Source organism: Arachis duranensis, chromosome 3, assembly GCF_000817695.3.
Source record: "Arachis duranensis cultivar V14167 chromosome 3, aradu.V14167.gnm2.J7QH, whole genome shotgun sequence".
Taxonomy (NCBI): Eukaryota; Viridiplantae; Streptophyta; class Magnoliopsida; order Fabales; family Fabaceae; genus Arachis; species Arachis duranensis.
This window is the reverse complement of record NC_029774.3, coordinates 135,266,281-135,283,840: the sequence shown is the minus strand read 5'-3', so window position 1 is coordinate 135,283,840 and position 17,560 is coordinate 135,266,281. Positions and strand designations below refer to the sequence as shown.

The window sequence follows — 17,560 nt, the reverse complement described above, 5'->3', positions numbered from 1 at the left end:
CCCTCGAAACCCTCGAAAACTATAGAAAACCCTTGAAAACCCTAGAAAATACTAGAAAAACCTAAAAAAACCCTCGAAAACCCTAGAAAAACCCTAGGAAATCCTAGAAAACCCTAAAAAAACCTAAAAAACCTAGAAAATCCTAGAAAACCCTAGAAAAACCCTAGAAAATCCTAGAAAAGCGTAGAAAACCCTAGAAAATCCTAGAAAACCCTAAAAAACCCTAGAAAACTCTAGAAAAACCCTAGAAAACCTTAGAAAATCCTAGAAAAACCCTCAAAAACCATAGAAACCATAAAAAAACTCTCGAAAATTTTAGAAAATACTAGAAAAACCCTAAAAAAACCCTCGAAAACCCTAGAAAAACCTAGAAAACCCTAAAAAAACCCTCGAAAACCCTAGAAAATCCTAGAAAACCCTAGAGAATCCTAGAAAACCCTCGAAAATCATAGAAAACCCTAAAAACCCTAGAAAACCCTAGAAAATACTAGAAAAACCCTAAGAAACCCTCGAAAACCCTAGAAAAACCCTAGAAAATCCTAGAAAACCCTAGAAAGACCCTCAAAAATCCTAGTAAATCCTAGAAAACTCTAGAAAATCCTAGAAAAACCCTCGAAAACCATAGAAAACCCTAAAAAACTCTCGAAAACCCTAGAAAACCCGAAGAAAACCATAGAAAACCCTATAAATCCAAAGAAAACCCTAGAAAACCCTAGAAAAACCCTTGAAAATCCTAGAAAATCGTAGAAAACCATAGAAAACACAAGAAAACTCCTAGAAAAACCTAAAAAACCCTCAGAAATCCCTAGAAAACCCTAAAAAAACCCTCAGAAATCCCTAGAAATCCCTAAAAAATCCAAGAAAATCATAGAAAATCCTTGAAAATCCTAGAAAACACAAGAAAAACTCTAGAAAACCCTAGAAAATCCTAGAAAAACCCTCGAAAACCATAGAAAACCCTAAAAAACTCTTGAAAACCCTAGAAATACCCTAGAAAACCTTAAAAATCTTAGAAATTTCCTAGAAAACAATAAAAATCCTAGAAATTCCCTAGAAATACCCTAGAAAATCCTAGAAAACCCTTAAATACTTGAAATACCCTAGAAAACCCTAGGAAACTTAAAAGCCCTAGAAAATCTAGAAATACCCTAGAAAATCCTAAAAATCTTAGAAAATCCTAAGAACCCAAGAGAATCTAAAGAAAAAATCCCTAAAAACCCTAGCAATATCCTATAAATACCCTAAAAATGCTAGAAAACTTTAAAAACCCTAGAAAACACTAGAAGTACCTTAAAAATCCTAGAAATACCTTATAAATACTCTAAAAATGCTAGAAAACCCTATAAAATCATAGAAAACCCTAGAAAATCCTAGAATACCCTAAAAAACCTTAAAAATTCTAGAAAACTCTATAAATACCATAGAAAATCTAAAAACCCTAAAAAATCCTAGAAATACCCTAGAAAATCCTAAAAACCCTAGAAATACGTTGTAAAACCCTAAAAACCTAGAAAATACTAAAAATGCTAGAAATAGTCTAGAAAACCCTAAAAAATCTTAGAAAACCCTTATAATCCCAGAAAACCTAGAAAACTCTAGAAAACCCTTTAAAACCCTAGAAAATTCTAAAAAACCCAAGAAAATCACTAGAAATTCTTAGAAAATCCTAGAAAAACTCTAGAAAATGCTAAAAACCCTAGAAAACTCTAAGAAAACCCTAGAAAATGCTAAAAAATCCTAGAAAATCCTAGAAATCTCAAGAAAATCCTAGAAAATCCTAAAAAATTTTAGAAAACCTAGAAGACCCAAGAAAACACTAGGAAAACCTAAGAATTCCTAGAAACCCCTAGAAAACCTAAAGAAAACCCAAGATAACTGTAAAAAATCCTAGAAAACTAAAAGAAAACCCTAGAAAATCCCTAGAAATCCTTAGAAAATCATAGAAAACATTAGAAAATCCCTAGAAAACCCTAAAAAATCATAGAAAAACCTAAAAAATCCTAAAAAATACTAGAAAAGCTATAGAAAATCCTAGAAAACCCTAGAAAGCCCTACAAACCCTAAGAAAACCGTAGAAAACCCTAGAAAATCTCAAAAAATCCTCGAAAACACTTGAAAACCCGAGAACAATCAAAAAAAAAGTAGAAAACCAATAAAAACCGAAGAGAACCCTAGAAAAACCCTCAAAAAACCTTCGAAAGCCCTGAAAAACCCTCGAAAACCCTAGAAAACCTTAGAAAACCCTAAAATATCCCTAGAAAAACCTAGAAATCCCTAAAAAAACTAGAAAAACCTAAAAATACCATCGAAAACCCTATAAAACCAAGAAAACTCTAGAAAACCCTAAAATATCCTAAAAAAACTATAGGAAATCCTAAAAAATCCAAGAAAACCGCTAGAAATCTCTAGAAAACCTTAAAAAATTCTCAAAAATTTTAGAAAACGCTAGAAAAACCCAAAAAACCCTAGAAAAACCCTAGAAAATTCTAAAAAAGCCTTTGAAAACCTTAAAAAACCCTTGAAAATCGTAGAAAATCATAGAAAACTCTAAAAAACCCTAAAAAACGCTAGAAACCCCTAGAAAACTCTAAGAAAACCCTAGAAAATCCTAGAAAACCCTAGAAAATCCTATAAAACTGTAAGAAAACCCTAAAAAACCTAGAGAAAACCTAAAAAACCTTAGAAAATCCTAGAAAAACCCTGAAAAATCCTAGAAAATTATAGAAAACCCTAGAAAACCATAGAAAACTCTAAGAAAACACTATAAAATCCTAGAAAACCTATAAAACTCCAGAAAATCCTAGAAAAATGCTCGAAAACCTTAGAAAAATTCTAAAAAAAACCTTGAAAATCCTAAAAAGCCTAAAAAAACATAGAAAACCCGTAGAAAACACTAGAAAAATGTAGAAAACTCTAGAAAACCCAAGAAAAACCCTAGAAAATTCTAGAAAACCCTAGAAAAATTATAAAAAACCCTAGAAACCCCTAAAAAAACCTTAGAAAATCTTAGAAAACTCTAAAAGACCCTAGAAAACCCATAAAACTCAAGAAAACCCTAGAAAATCCCTCAAAAACCCTAAGAAAATCCTAGAAAACCCTAAGAAAATCCTAGAAAACCCTAGAAATCTCTAGAAATCCCTAGAAGATCCTAGAAAATCCTAAAAACCCCTAGAAAACTATAAAAAAATCCTAAAAAATCCTAGAAAATCCAAGAAACCCTAGAAAAACCCTAGAAAATCCTAAAAAACCCTAGAAAATCCTAGAAAATACTAGAAGACCATAAGAAAACTCTAAAATACCATAGAAAAATCTATAAAACCCTAGAAAAATCCTTGAAAACCCTAAAAAACCCTCGAAAACCCTAGAAAATTCTAAGATACTGCTAGAAACCCTAGAAATTCCTAGAAAACCCTAAAAAACCCTAGAAAACCCTAAAACACGCTAGAAAACCTAAAAAACCCTAGAAAATACTAGAAAAACCCTAGAAACCCATAAATCCTAGAAAAATCCTAAAAAACCCTCGAAAACCCTAAGAAAACCCTAGAAAATCCTAGAAATACCTATAAAGTCTTAGAAAAACCCTTGAGAATGCTAGAAAACCCTCAAAAATCCTAGAAGAACCCTAGAAAACTCTTAAAAACAGTAAAAACCATAGAAAACCTTAGGAAAACCCTCGAAAACCCTAAAATACCCTAGAAAACCTTAAGAAACCCTAAAATACCCTAGAAATCCCTAGAAATCCCTAGAAAACCCTAAAAAACCATAGAAAACCCTAGAGAATCCTACGAACCCTAGAAAATCCTAGAAGACCATAAGAAAACCATAAGAAAACCCTAGAAAATCCTAGAAAAGCCCTCGAAAATCTTAGACAACCCTAGAAAACCCTGGAAAATGCTAGAAAACCCTAAGAAAACCCTAGAAAAACCTAGAAAAATCCTATAATATCCTAGAAAACCCAAGGAAAACCTTAGAAAATCCTAGAAAACACTAAGAAAACCCTAAAAAATCCTAAAAAAACCTATAAAACCTTAAAAAATCCTAGAAAATCCCCCGAAAATACTAGAAACTCTAAAAAACCATCAAAAACCCTAGAAGATCTTAGAAAACACTAAAAACCCTAGAAACCTTTAGAAAACCTTAGGAAATCCTAGAAAAGCCCTAAAAAATCCTAGAAAAGCCTTAGAAGATCCTAGAAAACCCTATAAAATCCTAAGAAAATCCTATAAAATCCTATAAAAATCTAAAAAACACAAGAAAACACTAAAAAAAACCCTCGAAAATCCTAAAAACCCCTAAAAACCCTAAGAAAACCCTAGAAAATCCAAGAAAATCCTAAAAAACCCTACAAAATCTTAGAAAACCATAAAAATACTAGAAGACCCTAAAAAAATCCTCAAAAATCCTCGAAAACCTAAAAAACTCTAAAAAATCCTATAAAACCCTAAGAAAACCGTAGAAAACTTTAGTAAATCATAGAAAAACCTAGAAAACCCTAAGAAAATCCTATAAAACCCTAAGAAAACCCTAGAAAAACCTAAAAAAACCTTATAAAATCTTAGAAAACCCACAAAAATCCTAGAAAATTCTAAAAAAATCCTAGAAAAAACTTAGAAAAACATAAAAAACCTAGAAAACCCTAAAAAAATCCTCGAAAATCCTAGAAAACCTAGAAAACTCTAAAAAAACCCTATAAACCACTAAGAAAACAGTAGAAAACTTTAGTAAACCATAGAAAAACCTAGAAAACCCTTAAAAAAACCTTGTAAAATCCTAAGAAAATCATAGAAAACCCCTAGAAAACTTTAGAAAATCCTAGAAAAACCCTAGAAAATCCTAAAAATTCAAAGAAAATCATAAAAAACCCTAGAAAATCCTATAAAACTCTAGAAAACCCTAGAAAAATCCTCGAAAGCCCTAGAAAATCCTAATAAACTCTCAAAAACCATAGAGAATCCTAGAAAACACTAAAAAATCGTAGAAAACCCTAGAAAATAATAGAAAACCCTCGAAAAACACTAAAAACCACTCGAAAATACTAGAAACCCCTAGCAAATCCCTAGAAAATCCTAGAAAACCCAAGAAGACCCTAAAAATACTAGAAAAACCCTAAAATCCCTAGAAAATCCTAAGAAAACCCTCGAAAATACTAAAAACCTAGCAAACTCTGAAAACCACTAGAAAATCCTAAGAGAACTATAGAAAAATTTAGAAAATCGTAGAAAAACCAAGAAAACCCTAAAAAACCTTAGCAAAACCCTGGAAAAACCTAGAAAATCTTAGAAAACTCTAGAAATCCATAGAAAACCCTAAGAAAACCCTAGAAAACCCTATAAAACCTTAGAAAACCCTAAAAAATACTCGAAAACCCTACTAAATCCTAAAAAACCCTAGAAAACCATAGAAAACATAGAAAACCGTAAAAAATGCTAGAAAACCCCAAGAAAATCCTATAAAACTCTAGAAAATCCTTTAAAACCCCTAGAAAACCTTAGGAGATCCTAGATAACCCTAGAAAATCCTAGAAAGTCCGAGAAAAACCTATAAAACCCAAGAAAACTCTCGAAAACCCTAGAAAACCCTAGAAGGCCCTAGAAATCCCAAGAAAATTCTAGAAAACCCTAGAAAAATCTTAAAAAATCTAGAAAAACATAAAAAAACCTTAGATAATCCTAGAAAACCCAAAGAAAACTCTAGAAAAGCCTAGAAAGACCTAGAAAACTTTAGAAAATCCCTTGAAAACCCTAAAAAACCCTAAGATACCCCTAGAAAACCCTAAAAATCCCTAGAAAACCCTAGAAAAATCTAAAAAACCCTAAAAACCCAAGAAAATCACTAGAAATCCCTAGAAAACCCTAGAAAAATCCTAGAAAACTCGAAAAACCCTAAAAATCCTAGAAAACCCTAAAAAACCCTAGAAAATCCTAGAAAATCCTAGAAAAACTTGATAAAACCCACGAAAACAAAAAAAACCCTCGAAAACCTTAGAAAACCTAGAAAACACTAAGAAAATCCTGGAAAACCCTAGAAATTCCTAGAAAACCCTAAAATAACCCTAGAAGACCATGAAAAGCCCTAAAAAATCCAAGAAATCCCTAAGAAAATCCTCGAAAACCCTAGAAATCCTAGAAAACTCTAAAAAACCCTAGAAAACACTAGAAAAATCTAGAAAATCCTAAGAAAACCCTAGAAAACCCTAAGAAAACCATAGAAAATCCTATGAAAACCTAAAAAAACCATAGAAAATCCAAGAAAAACCTATAAATCCCTAGAAAACCCTAGAAAATGTGCAAAAATCCTAGGAAATCCTAAAAAACTGTCGAAAACCCTAAAAATCCTAGAAAACCCTAGAAAAAAAAGTAGAAATCTTTAGAAAACCCTAGAAAAATGCTAGAAAACACAAAAAAACCTTAAAAAATCCTAGAAAATCCTAAAAAACCCTAAGAAAATCCTAGAAAATTCTAGAAAAACCTATAAAATGCTAGAAAACCCTAGAAAAACCCTCGAAAACGCTAAAAAAATCCTAAAAACCATCTAAAACCCTATAAAACATAAGAAAACCCTAGAAATCCCTAAAAATTCCTAGAAAACCATAGAAAATCCTAAAAACCCTAGAAAATACTAAGAAAATCCTAAAAACCCTAGAAAAATATAAAAACCCCTAAAAAACCCAAGAAAATACTAAAGAATTCTAGAAAATTCTATAAACTCTAAAAAACCCAAAAAAACTCTAAAAAATCATAGAAAAACCCTTGAAAACCCTAGAAAACTCAAGAAAACTCAAAAAAACCCTAGAAATTCTTAGAAAACCCTAAAATAACCCTAGAAGACCCTAGAAAATCCTAAAATATCTTAGAAAACCCTAAGAAAATTCTCGAGAACCCTAGAAAACCTAAAAAACTCTAAAAAACCCTAAAAACCCAAGAAAATCATGAGAAAACCCTAAAAATCGTAAAAAATATAGAAAACCCTAGAAAACACTAGAAAAACTTTAGAAAATCCTAAAAAATACAAAAAATTCTATAAAACCCTTGAGAAACCCTAGAAACCCTAGAAAACCCTAGAAAACCCTAGAAATCCTAGAAAATCCTAAAATAACCCTAAAAACCCTAAAAAACCTAAGAAAATACTAGAAAACTTGAAAACTCTAAAATACCCTAGAAAACCCTAGAAAATCCTAGAAAAAAGCTAGAAAAACCGAAGAAAACCCTAGAAAACCTAAAAAAACCTTAGAAAACCCTATAAAACACTAGAAAATCCTAGAAAAACCTATAAAACCCTAGACAACCCATAAAAAACGCTTGAAAACCTTGGAAAACTTCTAGAAAACTCTAAGAAAACCCTAAAAACCGTCAAAATTCCTAGAAAACCATAAAATAACCCTAGAAGACCCTAGAAAACTCTAAAAACTCTAGAAAATCCTAAGAAAAACCTCGAAAATCCTAGAAAACCTAGAAAACTCTAAGAAACCCTAGAAAATTCAAAAAAAATCTAGAAAGCTCTAAGAAAACCCTAGAAAATCCTAGAAAACCCTAAAAATGCTAAAAAACCCTAAGAAAATTCTAGAAAGACCTTGAAAACTTCTAGGAAACCCTAGAAAATCCTAGAAAAACCCAAAAAAACCATATAAAACACAAACAAACCTAGAAAACATTAAAAAAACCCTAGAAAATCCAAAAAAAATCCTAGAAAACCATAGAAAAATCCTGAAAAACCCTAGAAAATCCTAGAAAATGCTAGAAAACCCTGATAAAACCCTGAAAAATCCTAAAAACCTATAAAATCTTATAAAACCCTAGAAAAACGCTCGAAAACTCTGGAAAATCGTAAAAAAACCTTAGAAAACCTGTAGAAAATCCTAAAAAAACTTAGAAAAACATAGAAAACTTTAGAAAAATCCTAGAAAACACTAGAAAACCCTAGAAAATCCTAGAAAATGCTAAAAAACCCTAGAAATCCTAGAAAAACCGAGAAAACCCTTGAAAACCCTAGAAATCCTATAAAACCCTAAAACACCCTAGAAAATCCTATAAAAATCTAGAAAACTCTAAAAAAAACTCTAGAAAACCTTAAAAAACCCTCAAAAATCCTTGAAAACCCTAAGAAAACCCTAGAAAACCCTAAAATAACCCCAAAAAACCCTAGAAAACCCTAGAAAATACTAAGAAATCCCTAGAAATCCCTAAAAAATCCTAGAAAACTTAAAAAATACTAGAAAATTCTAAAAAACCCTAGAAAAACGTAGAAAATCGTAGAAAAACCTTAGAAAACTCTAGAAAATACTAAAAATCCTAGAAAACCGTTGAAAAACCTTAGAAAGGCATAGAAAAACCTAGAAAACCCTAAAAAATTCTATAAAATCTTAGACCCCTAGACCCTAGACCTTAGACCCAAAAAAACCCTAGAAAATCCTAAACGTATAAAACCCTAGAAATCCTTAGAAAAACCTAAACATATAAAACCTTAGAAAATCTTAAAAAAACTCTAGAAAACCTTAGAAAATCCAAGAAAATCCTAAAAATGCTAGAAATCCCTAAGAAAACCATAGAAAAACATTGAAAATCCTTAGGAAACCATAGAAAATCCTAGAGAAACCCTAGAAAACCCTATAAAACACTAAAAAAACTTAGAAAACAATAAAAAAATCCTAGAAAATCTAGAAAAACTCTAGAAAATCCTAGAAAACACTAAAAAACCCTCTAAAAACCTAACAAAATCTTAGAAAATCCTAGAAAATCCTAGAAAAAAAAATCCTAGAAAATCCTAGAAAATCCTGAAAACCCCTCAAAAACCCTAGAAAACCCAAAAATAACCCTAGAAAACTCTTAAAAAGTCGTGAAAAATACTAAGAAAACCCTCAAAAACTCCCACACAACATAGAAAACTCTAAAAAAACCCTAGAAACCCCTTGAAAAACCTATTAGAAACCTAAAGAAAACCCTAGAAAATCATAGAAAAACCTAAAAATCCTTGAAAAACTATAGAAAATGCTAGAAAACCCTAAAAAATACTAGAAAATCGTAAGAAAACTCTAGAAAACCCTTAAAAACCCTTAGAAAACCCTAGAAAATCGTATAAAAACCCCACAAAACCCTAGAAAAACCCTAGAAAACCATAGAAAAATCTTGAAAATCCTAGAAAAGCCTAAGAAACCCTAGAAATTTCTAGAAAAACCTATAAAACCATAAAAATTCCTAGAAAAACCCTCGAAAACGTTATAAAATCCTAAAAATCCAAAAAAACTCTAGAAAATCCTAGAAAATCCTATGAAAATCCTATATATCCATAAAAATCCCTATAAAACCCTAGAAAACTAAAAAAAAACCCTAGAAAACTCTAAGAAAACACTAAAAACCATTGAAAACTCCAGAAAATACTAAAAAAGCTTAGAAAACCCTAGAAAATCATATAAAACCCTAGAAAACCTCAGAAAAATACTCGAAAACCCTAAAAAACCATAGAAAACTCTAGAAATCCCTATAAAACCCTAAAATAATCCTAGAAGACTATAGAAAACCTTAAAAAACCCTAAGAAAACCCTCGAAAATACTAAAAAATTTTGAAAACTCTAAAAAATCCTAGAAAACCTTCGAAATTCTTAGAAAAACCTATAAAACCCTGAAAAAATCCTAGAAAACCCTAGAAAAAACTAAAAACCATAGAAAAACCCTAAAAAATCCTCAAAAACTCTAAAAAATACTGGAAAACCCTAACAAAACCCTAGAAAAACTTTGAAAACCGCTTGGAAACCCTAGAAAATCCTAGAAAACCCTATAAAACAGTAAAAAAACCTAGAAAACATTTAAAAATGATAGAAAATCTTAGAAAAACCCGAGAAAAACCTTGAAAAACCCTTGAGAATCCTACAAAACATTAAAAAAATACTAGAAAATCCTAGAAAAACTTATAAAATCATTGAAAAATGCTCAAAAACCCTAGAGAATCCTAAAAAAACCGCCGAAAACCCTAGAAAACCATAAAAATCCTAGAAAATCCATAGAAAAACGTAGAAAACCCTAGAAAACATAGAAAACCGTAGAAAAACCTAGAAAAACCCAAGAAAACACAAGAAAACTCTAGAAAATCTCTAGAAAACACAAAAAAAAACCTAGAAAACTCTAGAAAATAGTTAAAAATCCTAGAAAATCCTAGAAAACCATAGAAAAACCCTAGAAAACCCTAGAAAATCCTAGAAAACCCTAAGAAACCCCTAAAAAAATCCTAGAAAAACCCATAAACCCTCGAAGACACTAAAAAATCCTCGAAAACCTAAAAAATCCTAGAAAATCCTAAAAAACCTTAGAAAAAATTTACTAAATCCGAATTTCACATTTATATTTTCAAAATAATATTTTTATATTTTCGAAATATTTCGGACAATTAAATTATTATTTTATTCTAATTAATCGGTTTATTATTTTATTCTAAAATCTGGTTCTTACGGTTTGCGATTCTACTATTGTCTAATTCAATGGTGTGATCAGAAGTTGTCTGAGGAAAAAACGTCCATCCTATTAAGTGATGGAATTTTGCATGATCATCAAGTCATGTTTGGCCTACATGGTAATGAACAAATTGCAATCCATGACATCTCAATTAACTTTCTAAACATTTCATATCTACTTCTCAACAACGAAGAATTAAGGGATTTAACCTTGATTGACATTTTGAACAAATCTTGAACAACAATGGAAAAAGCTTGCACGATTATCCAACCATGCCATTTCCATCAGGAGATACCGACCATCTTAGGACGCGGAACAAAATGATTTTTGATGAGTTAAATTATGATTGTGTTTGGTTAGAAAAGCAACATAATGACTGCCTCTCGATATTAATTGTCGAGCAAAAGGGGGTATATGATAAAATCATGAGCTTTACGGGCAGTCAACATGGATGTGTGTTCTTTTTGTATGGCCATGGAGGTACAGAAAAATTTTTCTTTGGATAACTTTAGCTTTAGCACTAAGATCACATGGACAAATAGTGCTAACTGTTGCATTTAGTAGCATTGCCTCTCTACTGTTACCTGGAGATCGAACTGCACATTCTAGGTTTACCATACCATTAACTCCAAATGAGTTCTCTACTTGCTACATTAAGCAAGGAAGTCCATTAGCATAATTAATTGTAACAGACGAAGCTCCAAAGATGAGAAAATTTTGTTTCGAGGCATTGGATAAGAAATTGAAGGATTTGATGAGATTCAAAGATGATCATAACCAGCACTTCCTGTTGGAGGTAAAACAATTGTTTTCGGCGGAAATTTTTGGCAAATTTTGCCTATGATCCCAAAAGGAACAAGATATGACATTGTTAATGTGTCTTTAAACTCTTCATACCTATGGCAACATTGTGAAGTATTAAAGCTCATTGTAAACATGCGACTGCAATCTACCATTACAGATGGTCAGGTAGAAGGTTTAAAGCAATTTGTTGAATGGATAATTTAAGTCGGCAACGGAATATCTGAAAGAACATGTGATGGCTGCAATAGCATTAACATACCGCCTGAATTCCTTATCACTGATTATAGTGATCCTATTTAGGTCATTATCGAAGTAATCTATTCTGATTACATTGCTGACATGTGTAACGAAAGTAACTTGAAATGTCGCACTGTCTTAGCTCCTACGATTTATGTTGTAGATGAGGTAAATGATTACATGACTGCAATGAACAGCAATGAATGCAAGACCTATGTTAGTTCCAACAAATGTCTGTTCAAAGGAGGTAGCAATGAAATTCAAGCTATGCACACACCAGAATTTTTAGCAACAATTAAGTGCTTGAGAGTTCCAAATCATGAATTGAAGCTCAAGATTGGTTGTCCTGTGATGCTTATTAGAAATATTGATCACTCATCAGGCCTTTGCAATGGTACCAAGTTGATAATTACAAGACTTGTAGATAAAGTTATTGAAGCAAAATTGTTAAATTCCAACGACTCCGTCAATAAGGTATTTATTCCTATAATGACACTCACACCGTCAGATGCCAAGCTACTCTTAGATTCCAATGGAGACAATTTCCCGTTTTGCTATCTTACGCAATGACAATCAACAAAAGTCAAGGACAATTCTTGAATCACGTGGGATTGCTATTAAAAAAATGTCTTCGCTCACGGTCAATTTTATGTTACCATCTCGAAAGTCACAAATAAAAAGGAGTTGAAAATTATAATTGCTCATGATGAAAACACAAATAAAACAGAAAATGTTGTTTACCTTGAAATCTTCAGAAACATATGACAATGCATTCAGCATCAGATATATTTTTATTATTACATAATTCTTCTATGCACTCATTTTCATTTATCCAACCCTAACTATTTATCTATAACTTTATTACTACAATCTTATATCATTTTCATATTTTTACAGTTTTTCTTTGCAATTGTTAGCAACTATAACTTATTAACTCACAACTATTTATCCTACGTTCAAACCATTATTTCTTCCATTACAATATTTTTTCAATATTCATATTTAATACAAGTGAGACCTTACTCAATCAATTTGATGGAATTATATTTTAAATGCTTTAAGCTATTATTCATATTATCATTGCATATACAAATAATACTAGAATAGTCTAATATTCTTCATGTCTCCCTTTTTCTTTATTGAAATGCTTACAATTTACTTCAAATTTTATAAATACTTTAAAAATAATAAAGATGGTCATTTCTTTTTTACACCAGTTAAATAACTAATAATTCTTTATATTCACGTCCTTCTAATTTACGTATGTATTGTCCACACGTCGCGCAGGTATCTTGTTAGTTAATATTTAATTTATATTAGCGTGTCTTATTTATTATCATCAAATAGAATAAAAATTTGTATATCTTTAAGTATATATTTTTTGTGTATTTGTGTTTGTATCCATATATTTAAAAAACACTAACCAGCTCTCAACTCTTGATTTTATGTTTTTTAATTTTCTTTTGAAATAGGCTGTCCTTGACGGTTGTTTATTGTGGACTGTGATCAGGCTTCCTTTCTGCATGTCTTTGTGGTGTTTTTGGCCTTACAACACACTCACAGACGCATCCCATACACACATTAACCTAGCATGTCTATGTAGATCTTCTCGTAATGGGGTTATGTTAGGTGGTAACCATCGAGGCCCAAAATAATTTCAAGCCTTTCACCCAAAAAGGAAATAAAAGATAAAAAAATCTTGACAGAACATAAAAGAAAAGAAAAGATTGTCATATATACTTGCTTTCTAAGTATACAAGTATATAATCATTGGATAAATATTTAAATCGACTTTTATGAAATTTTATATTGGATATTTTTGTTTAATAATTTTTTATTCATTAAAATTTTTAAAAATAATTTCTATAAGACATATTAATTTTTTCGTCATTTTAAAAGAGACTAATTTATTTAATAATAATTTTTTTTAATTTAACTATTTTATAATACTATTTATTAGACATTTATTTGTCTAATATATATATATATATATATATAATTGGATGAAAACGAAAAGAAACTAATTTATTTTACAAAAGTAATTATTATTTAATTTTGATGTACGATCTAAAAAATTATTTTACACATGTATCCAATTACATAACACTATATTAATAAATATAATTATCTTTTACCTTAACTGCACGCGTAAATAGTCATCTCAAAAAACCGTTGTGATAACATAATTGTATAAAATATTTTACACTATTATCAAAATTAAACTCATTTTATAAGCCAGCTCAAGAAGCACCCTCTCAATTAATCTGCACATCTCTAAAAGTTCATCTAGGTCAACAAGTTTTAATTTGTTATCACTTGTTTGTTTCGTGCATGACGCTACATGATGAAAGTTTATGATGAAAAGTTGAATGCAGCCGCATTATCTCTATGTCCTTGTGATTCTGTGCCACCACATCATTACATAGCTTATAACTAAAAGAGAGATCGAACCTAGAATAAATAGGTACAACAAAATGTCATTGATATATACTTACATTTATATGATTACTCCTCAACTACCATATAACATATAACTACCAAAGTTTTCTAACGCAGCTAACATTCTTCTCTCCCGTACGGTACCATGCATGGCCACCCGCACCAAACGGTCGTTTATTCGTATTGGACAAAATTTTGGATCCATCACATGAATGAAACACTTTTATACGTTATTCGTTTGATGTATATTTTTGTGTATGTCCACTCATGTGATCCCATTTAATTAAGTCACTAATTATCAATTATCACAAATTAAAAAAAACATTTAGTGAGTTTTTAATTGTACTAGAAGACAACATTATATTTTTGTAGTTACGCACGTGCATGTGTGATACAAATTAAAATATATATTATATCATACAAAAGATACTAGATATTTAAATTTTTTAAGTCATTAAATTTAACTAAATTGTTTAAAAATAAAAATATTTACACTCACTTTTTTTTTAACGATCAATGCTGATCTTCTTTTTCATACGTTTCTTCTTCCATCTTCAACCGTTATTGTTACCACTGCTGTCACTATCATCATTATCGTCGCTGTCACTTCTTTTTCTTTTTACACAGAAAATTTAATGTACACTATATAAATTTTTGTATACAACACACAAATTTTAGTATTCAACACAAACATTTTTAACATTGACACTCAACCAATGAAATACGCACAACACATAAATTTTTGTAACCACAAAAGTTGCATAGCATAAAATTTTTTATGTGCAGTATAGAAATTTTTTGAGAACTACATATTCAAAACATTGACTCACCAAACTAACAAAATACATTTACAGTAAAAATTTGTACTATATGCAAAGATTTGTGTGCTGTATCAATAAATTTGTGTCCTCCAACAAAAATTTGTGCGCTACAAAAAGCGCAAAAAAAATGAGTAGTGACATGTGTTAATGTTGTAAGTGTGAGGTGTATAAAATTAGTCCCACATTAAAAAAAATAAAAAAAAGTTGAAAGTTTATAAAATGAGAGACCCATTAACAGATTTTGAGTTGGATGTAGTGTCTTCTCATCTTATGTTATCTTAGCGACCCAACAAGTGGTACAGTGATACCAATGTCATCATCAAAGTATAATTGAATAGTAGTAGTAGCAAATAATAAAATCCATGGTGTTTGTGTTGAGTGGTACTCACCCAACCAACACGAATAATTGAATGTATGACTAGTTTCACAAGTACTTTCTCTGTTTAAAAATTAAAAAAATAAATAAATAAAAGAAGAAAAAGAAAAAAGAACAAGGATAGGAAAAAAATGAAAGAAAGAAATAATTAATTGCATTTTATCTCTTTAAACTTTATGTGATGTGTATTATTAATTATTCTTTGGATTTCAAAACAATGTATACGAAACTTATTTAGATAAATTACACATTTATTCAAGGGGGCTTTAGAGAATTATTTTGCATATTTAGAACAACTCTAAAGGTCAATTCACAATTTTTTTAAAATTTAGACTGCTTTTTAGTTAAAATTGAAGAAAGAGGTTTTCTACTAAGGTGGATTAATTTCTTTCTCTTTTCTATATTATTTATGTTTTTAATTTATCCTTTTATTGCAAAGTCAGTTCATGTGTCACTTGCTTTATTTTAACATTTTTAACTGAAACAAAGACCTTGGTACATCCAGTCAAAAAAAAGAATGTCATACATCCTCCCCCTCCCTCTCCCTCTCCCCCCCTAATATAAATAAAGATATCTTAAGTCTTGTCATATGCATATTTTAAAATATTTTTTTAAGAAAAAAAATAGATAAATTCTTGACTTTTTAAATTTTTGATAAATACATTCTTAACAAAATTTAAATACAAAAAAATCTTTGACTTTAACAAATGAAAGATAATTTAATCCTTCCGTCTATTTGCCTCTTATACACCAAACAGAACTGGCTGATGTGGCTGAAACAGTGTCTAAGTATCCGTTACGGTGTCACGCTAGAAGGGGAATAAAGTTCGAAGGACAAATAAGTCCTTGACGTCATTTTACAAATAAAGTTCGAAGGACAAATAGGTCCTTGAGATTTTTTTTTTCAAAATTAATAAACTCCTTTCTTAAATTCTCTCATCTATCTCTCTCCATTTTTATATTTCTCTCTACTATTTTTACTCTATATATAATTATATTTTATATTAGTAATTTGACAAATCAAAATATATCATCCGATATTTTTTTATAATTAAAATATTTTAAATGTAAAAATATACACATTAAATTATTTTAAATTTTAAATGACAAATGTTAAAATTAATTATTAATAAAAAATTAGACTTTTTCATATAAAAATAATAACTAAAAATCTAATTATTTAATTTTTTTATCTGCAGATATCTTGGTCTTCTTAGTTAAAAACTTTTGTCAATTTACGATTTTTTTTTTAAAAGTAGTTTGATTTTATAAATCTTTTGTGTCATGCATAATTTATACTGTTAGAACAAAGTGAACTATAATTTAAAAAAAAATTATTCTCGTAATGTTATTATGGATAAAGATACCAATTCTAATATAATACACAAATGCACTAATGCTAACTTAATACATGAATGATGCACAAATAAACTAATGCTAACTTGATGCATAAATGAACTGATGCTAACTAATGCCACTGGTATGATGAAAACTGAACTAATGCAATTTAACAAATCTTAATATAATACACAAATGCACTAAAACTGAACTAATGCAATTTAAGAAAAAAAAGTAGAAACAGAACAAGTCCAATTTTTGCAATTTTAATACAAATAATTTAAATTGCAGAATACAACAAGTTAACTAGATTTCAAAATACAAGCATAATTTTATAAACTAAATTCTCATAATAGAAGTATAATAGAAGCATAATAAAAAAAATTCTCAAGGACCTATTTGTCTTTTGAACTTTATTTCCAAAATGACGTCAAGGGTTTATTTGTCCTTTGAACTTTATTTTCCTTCCAGCGTGGCACCGTAACGGACACCTGGACACCGTTTTAATCACGTCAACCAATTTCATTTGATATATGAGAGGCAAATAAATAGAAAAACTAAATTGTCCTCAATTTATTAAAATCAGAAACTTTTTTATATTTAAATTTTATCAAAGATATATTTGTCAAAAATTTAAAAAGTCAGAAATTTATATGTCTTTTTCCCTTTCTTTTATTATTGTGTATAGTTTGAAATATTTGTGTGTATGCAATCAAAATAAAGAATGGATATTTTTCATCACACACGCATGTGCAAGAGAGAGAGAGCACACACACATGCAGACAGAGAGAAGTTGTATGGCTGTCATTAAGGGTATATATGTCCTCATATGTCCAGTATGGATCCCAATATTTTAAAAGTTATTTTAGTGTGATTTTATTGAATTTAAGATTAGATAAGAGTTTTAAAATTAAAAGTTATTTTAGTGTGATTTTATTGAATTTAAGATTAGATAAGAGTTTTAAAAATAGATTCGATCATTATTTAAAATTATGTTCAGGTCAAAACAAATCTAATTTTTATTCGACCCATGTACATTTTAAAAAAACTAAAAAAAATATATTTTTTAAATTAATTATAATATTATATTATATTAATTATAA

The 17,560-nt window shown here is 29.7% G+C and overlaps 1 protein-coding gene across 1 annotated transcript; it reads left to right on the top strand.

The window, feature by feature from the left end:
- Window positions 1–11,378: 11,378 nt before the first annotated feature.
- LOC107482136 (uncharacterized) lies at window positions 11,379–12,053 on the top strand. The gene is made up of 2 exons (XM_016102538.1): window positions 11,379–11,411; window positions 11,547–12,053. Exons 1-2 carry the CDS (start codon window positions 11,379–11,381, stop codon window positions 12,051–12,053), a joined length of 540 nt encoding a protein of 179 aa, XP_015958024.1.
- The last annotated feature ends 5,507 nt before the right edge of the window (window positions 12,054–17,560 follow it).